The 7,500-nt window shown below is 35.6% G+C and overlaps 1 protein-coding gene across 4 annotated transcripts in view; it reads right to left on the minus strand.

Moving 5' to 3' along the window:
- Nucleotides 1-7,500, minus strand: part of LOC135207962 (uncharacterized) — a 634,966-nt gene that overhangs the window by 19,071 nt on the left and 608,395 nt on the right. For all 4 annotated transcript variants that reach the window (XM_064239990.1, XM_064239992.1, XM_064239989.1 and 1 more), the window contains one exon: nt 815-976. In XM_064239990.1, the coding sequence (XP_064096060.1) occupies nt 815-976 (162 nt within the window). The remainder of the gene's footprint in view (nt 1-814; nt 977-7,500) is intronic.

Raw genomic sequence — 7,500 nt, forward strand, 5'->3', positions numbered from 1 at the left:
ATTATAATTATCTATCTCTGTACGGAAATGGTACCTGGCTCCGTATGGAAAGATAGAGAAGATACCTCGCTTTGTTTGGATAGACAGAAAGGGTAATCTCGCTCTGTATGGTATAATACGGTGAGAATACTTCAGTTGTGTGTATGTGTGGGAAGATCTTTGTTTCAATCCTACTGAAGTGGGAATGAAAGAACGAGCACCATTAACAAGACAACAATACTTCTATCACGAACATTAAAAAGAGCTTCAGTAATTTATCTTTAACAATATACAGTGTAAGAAGTCTGGGTATTAATTCCAAGTTAACAAAGACTATAAGACTGCTGACGGCTACGGAATGAAGGTCATCGCTCTAAACGGATCCGAGGATGTTTGTCGAAGCTCAAAACAAACGAAGACAAGCGTTGGATCAACACAGACGACGATGCCCTCAGGAATGGTATACTCGGTTAATGTATTCCATTAAGGAGGAAATTATGTCGCTTGATGCCTAAGCGTTAGAGGCCCTAATACTTAACAAAAAAGCTTTTCAGGTGTGAAGGTTATAGGAAACCTAAAGAGGCGTTAAAGCGTAGGCGACGGTCCTATGGATCCTAACTGGGTCGTTGAGAAATTGCCTGCTATAGTAGATTCACATCAACCGTGCATCTGATGTTTAGGCCAGTCTTACGACGCCCCTGATTGGCTGTTGATAAGCCAATCACAGGGCAGAAACCAACCAAACAAACATTGGAACTGAATACCAAATGTAAACACATGAGTCGACACAAATAAATAAAACATAGGAAACTCAAAAACCCACTTGGTCACTGACCTTCGGGCGGCCATGAGGTTCCTTAGGGTGGCCTCCGTGGCCTGCAGAATGGGCGCCGTGTCGGGGAGGGAATGCTGATGACGAATGGGCGGATGATCGTAGTTACTACTATTGCTGCTCTGGGACGCCTCATTCAGGGCCAAGTTGAGGGCGCTGGCTGACCTGCGACGAAAAGGTAAGGTCAGTGAACGGCTGGAATGAAAGTTAATGCCTGAAATTACAGTTAAATACATATTTGTTAGGGAAAAACTCTCTATCACGGGAGGTAGATATTGTTCTAAGGGGTCCACAATGATGATAAAAAAATGTTAAGAGTTCGTGTATAATTTAGAAACACTTTACAAAGCTTTCGAACCCTGTCCTGGGTTCATCCACAGTCCACAGAAGATGAAGATGAACCCAGAGAATGGTTCAAAAGCTTAGTAAAGTGTTTTTTTTTTTTAATTATACACGAACTCTTAAATTTTTTTTTTTCAGTATTGTAGACCCCTTTGAAGAAATAAATACATAGTTTAGTTTGGAGAATACTGTAGGCAGACAGGGCCTTCTGAGGTGGGATATTACATTGTCTTTAAAATAAACAGTGACACGCAATCAAAATGTAATCAAATATTGAATGGCTGAAATGAAAGACAAGATATTCGTTTTAGTTTGAAGGATACCGAGGGAATAACTGGCCCTTCTGAGATCAGAAATTACCTAGAATGTAAAACAGACAATGACATGGATCAGAATGTAATAAAACGATTAATCTGACCTGAAATGAGATACACAATTATCGAAGCTGATCTAATACCAACACTTATGACTGACTAAAAAACTAAAATGAAAAGTTAAAGGGCAAAGGAATATCTCCAGTTGCATGTTGGTAGCAATGGATGATCAACACACTACAAGGTGTATCCCATAACTCATTGAGTGAAAAAGGATATAATGGAAAGAATTAGCAAAGCCGATATACAAACAATCATCATCTGCAAAATGTTGAACGTTAAATGAATTACATGCAAAAGCTTATCGGAATATATAAAAAAGATGCATTAAACGTCACAATTTAATATCAGGGCTGCCATGAAATATTGCTTTATGAAAATGTAAGTAATTCTAAAATCATAACTTCAATGAACAGTATGTTATGTTTATTAGTAATTCATAAGAGTAATGGTTAGGGTAGGAAATATCTTTAAGGAACAATATCTCAGCAGAAATGCTTTACGCTTTTCACTTTCATTACTGAAGATGTAGATATAAAATTAAGTCTCTTTCTCTCTCTTGAGTACGTACTAACACACATACACACATATATATACATCTGTATATATATACACACGTGAATGTATGAATGTATTTAAAGAACTTCCATGATTGTAGGCCTTCTGACGCCGTGTTACATATATCAAGAAAACGAATACACGCGCGAGCGCACGCACACACATATATATACCTATATATATATACTATATATATATATATATTATAATATATAAAATATATATATATATACATACTATACATACACACACTACCATGATATAATATATATTATATATAATATATATCTATTATATTATGTATATATATATAAAGATATATATACATATACTATATATTATTCTATATATATATATATATTATATATTATATATATATATATATGTTTATATGTTCAAAGAACGACTAAAGTCTTCGGACTTTCTCTGCAGCAGAGATGGGAACCACTAAAAGAAAAGTCATATATAATACATAAAACCACGTGCCTAAATTAATATACAAGCAATTGCAAGGAAACGAACCCAGTTTGCAGCATACAAAAGCACGCACAAACCAACAAACGGAAGACTGACTCGCAAGCATTGCCCAAGCAAACGCGTTCAAGGGGAAACCGGAAGGTGCGGGGAGGAGGAGGAGGAGTAGTAATAAAAGATGAAATGTTTTTGCCATGAACAAAGCAATTACCTCCATCATTCCCACTCCTATCTGAAAACCATAAAGGGGATTTATTGACTCTCCCAAGACTCTGCATTCATGAGGAAAACTTCAAGTCTTATTTCGCATTTGTTCTAGGGATGGGCCTCATTCATTTGCCAGGGAGGATGGAGGAGGTAAGGAGGGAGGAGGAGGAAGGCTAGGAGGAGGAGCGTCGTAAATTCAGTTCCCGTACGTGTGGATTAGCTGGTTTTTATAATGGGATTATTTTTATATTATATCAGTTTTGCGAATTATAATTCTATGTATTTTAGAAGGGGCAGGTTTAAAATTTCATTTGGATTCATTATAATGATTTCATTTCTAATTTGGATTCAACTTCGACTCATTTGAATTAGCTAATTCCTATGATAAGTTTTATTTATTTATTTATTTATTTTTAAGAATCTGTGTATCAAAAGTAGGTCTAAGCCTTTTCCAGGGAACAGGTTTAAAAATTTAATTCAGAACCATTCTAATGATAAAATTTACTTTTAATTTTACTATGAACTAGAATTCAGTCCATTTAAATTAGTGAACTTGTAAACTTCAATGTCTTCCTAACGTCTGTGTCTCAATATCCTCTCCATTGTTACTGCAAAATATCTAACTGATCATTTCCCAACATTCTAATTAGCTATAATATCCTTATGCTTTCAATTCTAAAACGTTTTATCTCAGTCATTTTTATAATTCAATCCCTTATTCTAGTTTGAAAAGTGTAAACATTCTCGATAAAACAGGCTAGGAATTTAATACTGTTTTCGATTATTTTCACGGAGGTCAAATCTTGAGATTCAATTTTGACCAGTTATTTCCCTGCCAGGTCTTATTTTGAAGGGCACTATTTAAGGGAAAACATTCCTGAGAGAGCTCACTCAGAACATCAAAATATGATTGCATCCTGAGTACGGTAAGCGGTATATATATAATATATATATATATATATATATATATATATATATATATATATATATATAAAACATATTTCTAAAACTACACGACAGCTCAGCCATCCAGCGATTCATATTTCAGTTGAATGTCAATCTTTGAGTTCCAATTCGGACCCTATGAATCCGGACTTCTGGATAATCCGAACAGAATCCGGACGGCACATACAATTCAAATGCTATCAATGCAAAAAAAGGAGCAGGTATACAAAGAAGCGAAAAACAACCATAACAAAATTGTTCGCCCGAAAGCATTTCCGTTGATGGGTAAGCGCACTTTTGTCGTTGAATATTTCGGTCGGGGGTGTCTAAAAGGCCATCACTTTTGAAATGTCCGAATTTAAACTTAAGAGTTGCCGAAATGACGATGTATGAAATGGATATCTTAAAAGCAGGACAGCGAAAATGGAATTTCCCTCCTTTTGTTCGTGTTTACAGGGACTAAGATTCTATTTACTTATTTTTGTCGTTCAAACGCTGGTGCCTCACTGCCTTCGGATGTTTAAAATCCTTTTCTCTCTCTCTCTCTCTCTCTTTTTGATCCGTCGGCTTTGTATTATCACTGCCGAGGAGTTCCGGGTTACTTATGTAACACGTATGTAAAAGACTGTGGAAAGCTGATACGAGGAAGGACAAAGGGCTACCAGCCGCATTACGTAAAGGGTTTCAGAAACCTAAGGCTGATGTTCATGTGTGCGTATATATATATATATATATATATATATATATATATATATATATATATATAGTTATATATATATACACACACACATGGCATCAGCCTTAGGTTTCTGATATATATAATATTATATGGAATTCTGTTGTAACAGAACATTTTTACCGGTCATATATATATGCGTGAGTGTGTGTGTGTATGTGTGCGTGTACAGAGCTCATACACATCTTTCTCTTGTTTAAGAATCACTGACAAAATTCCTGTATTTCTCCCTCCCACCCGACCTCTCTCTCTCTCTCTCTCTTCTCTCTCTCCTCTTCTCTTCTTCGTCTCTCTCTCCTCTCTCCGTCTCTCTCTCTCTCCTCACTTTTAAGAATAACTGCCAAAATTCCTGGCCGTCCGCGTGCCGAGGTTTCAAAAGAAAAATACCCGAATTTGCCAACCAACGGCGCATCTCTTGAAACGCATACCAGTTTATTTTTGCGAGCCGGATGGGATCGTTCTTATAATCCTTCTTTCCCCGTCATTTATTTTGCATTTATTTTGCCTACTTTACTTGATTTTGATTGCGCTGTTTCTTTCTGTATTCTGTCTGTTGTTGCTTCAAGTATTATTATTGGATTTGTTGTTTTTTTTGTTGTCGTTGTATTTGCCAATTTGGCTTTTGTTGCTGTTGATCATTCTTTGTTAAATTTCATATTGGTCATGTTTATAATGCAGCTTTTGTTGATAATGTATTTGTTGCTGCTAGTGTTGTTGCTTATGTCTTTGTTGTTGTTGATATTTGTTTCAAAATCTTCGTGTCGTTCAATGTTCTTAATGTAGCTGTTGTTGCTAAAGTCTTGTTACTCTTATTGCTTTTAGTTTTTTCTCGGCAACTCAAATTATTGCTGTTGTTTCACTTCTCCGTTGTTCTTCCTCATAATGTTGCTATTGCTGGTGACCTTCACATTGCTCATGTTTTTGTTGCTAAAAATTACTTTGTTGTTGCTTATAGTCTTCACAGCTCTTCAAATCGGTGCTGCTGTCGCAGTATTCCTTTCTGGTTGCTAATGTTGATATTGCTAGTGAACTTAACGTTGCTACTGTCGATACTAATGGTTTTGTTGCTAATTATGTTACTGTTGTTGTTTGTATTTTGGTAACTTGCATGTGTTTCTATTGGCGCAGTAATCCTTTCTTCTTGTTGCTAATGTTGCTTTTATGAAATTAATGTTGTTTCTGACGTTGCTAATGGTTTTGTTACTATTGTTGTTAATTATATTATTGCTGTTGCTTATGTCTTGGAAACGCTTGATATTGCTGCTGCTGCTGCTGGTGCATTAATCCTTTGTTATTGCTGCTACTGTTGCTATTGGTGTTGAAATTTATATTGCTGCTACTGTTGCTGCTAATGTGAATGTAACTGTTTTATTCCTGCGGTTGTTATTGATGTCGGAGTTGCTGGAGTTGCTATTGCTTCATTGCCTTTTTTTTATTGCAGATGTAGCTAATCTTTTGTTGTTATTTCTTTCTAAAGGAAAAGTTACTGTTGCCGTTAATGCTAAAACTACCGTTGTTCAAACATTAGCTGTAGATGTTACTGATGACATTAGAAGAATAGAATAAAGAATATAGCCATAAGGCCAAGCGGCGGGACCAATGAGGTCACTCAGCGTTGAAAGGTTACAAAGATGTAACAGAATGAAAACCTCAAAGCAGTTGCACTATGAAAGAGAGAGAATATGAATGGAGGTACGGTGAAAGGAAAGGGGTTGCAGCTACGAACATTAAGCAATGCTTACAGTGCGCCGCGCGTGAGGTGCACGGACAGCACTACGTCCTCCACCTCACCCCACGGGGTACTGTCATTATTGGCAGATGTTAATCAAATAATTCCTCTTGTCAATTTTGTAAAGTTTGTTAATGATGTTTCAATTAAAAAAACACACACAGACACACACACACACACGCCAAACATTATACTCTTTCATATCTCTTCGGAGGGCGTTTCCAAATGGACAAATGAGTAAATATTGGAAAGTATTTATGCTCAGTCTTGCTGCCAAAGACAACAGGCCCAAGTGACGTCTGAACTTTTACCCGAGAAATAAATAGAAGTGAAATTGAAAGCGATATCGGAAAGCAGTTGATTCCCTTTGAGAAATGGCTTCCTATGTATGGAATTTCCGGCCGAGAGAAATATCTCCTTGAATAAATTCAGAGGGAGAAGTTTGAAAGTTTTTTTTTTTTTTGAGAGATAGAGAGAAAGAGAATATATACACATATATGTCTGTATATATATAGGTATGTATATATATACAAACACACACACATGTTCATCTATCTATATATTATATAGATATATAGCAAATATATAATATATATATATTATATATATATATATATATATATATATATATAATATATATTAATACAGAAGAGGAGGAGAGAGAGGAGGAGATAGAGAGAAAAGGATATCAATGACAATATATAACATATAAGAAATCATATGGGTAAACTACAATTAATGTTAATGATAAACATATCACAAAATAAAGAAAACCAATGTCAACCATTGCATTCCAATAGTATATGAAATGATCAGCACATGAATCATATATTACACAAACAAAAGAGAAAAGTTACTTTTGTACAATACTAAACACTTCAGTAAAGGAACTTCATGCATACTTGAGGTACTAAATTATATATATAATAATATATACTGGCCACCAGGTAAACGTCGCGCCGTTAATCCAAACTCTTATCACATAATTTACACTCACCTGACAAACAGCAACTATTATGGAGCGAGCTATTATTCATAGTGGTTACTGGCTATTCTGCAGAAGGAAGTTTCACGAAATGAAATGAATTTGGTTTATACGAGACTAGGGAATTCTTATTACGATTACTGGCCAGTAATAAATTTGATTCATTTTTAAGTACACAGGACAATGGAACGTGTGTCCTAATGTCCATTTCTTACCCAAAAAAGGGATGGCTAGGAAAAGGAAATGAAAAAGGAAATGAAAAATAGTCATGCTTAGCTATTGAGGATACGATAGACTTATCCCCTTTAAGGATGGTAGGCCACACGCCCAAGAAAACAG

The sequence above is a fragment of the Macrobrachium nipponense genome, chromosome 34 (assembly GCF_015104395.2).
Source record: "Macrobrachium nipponense isolate FS-2020 chromosome 34, ASM1510439v2, whole genome shotgun sequence".
Taxonomy (NCBI): Eukaryota; Metazoa; Arthropoda; class Malacostraca; order Decapoda; family Palaemonidae; genus Macrobrachium; species Macrobrachium nipponense.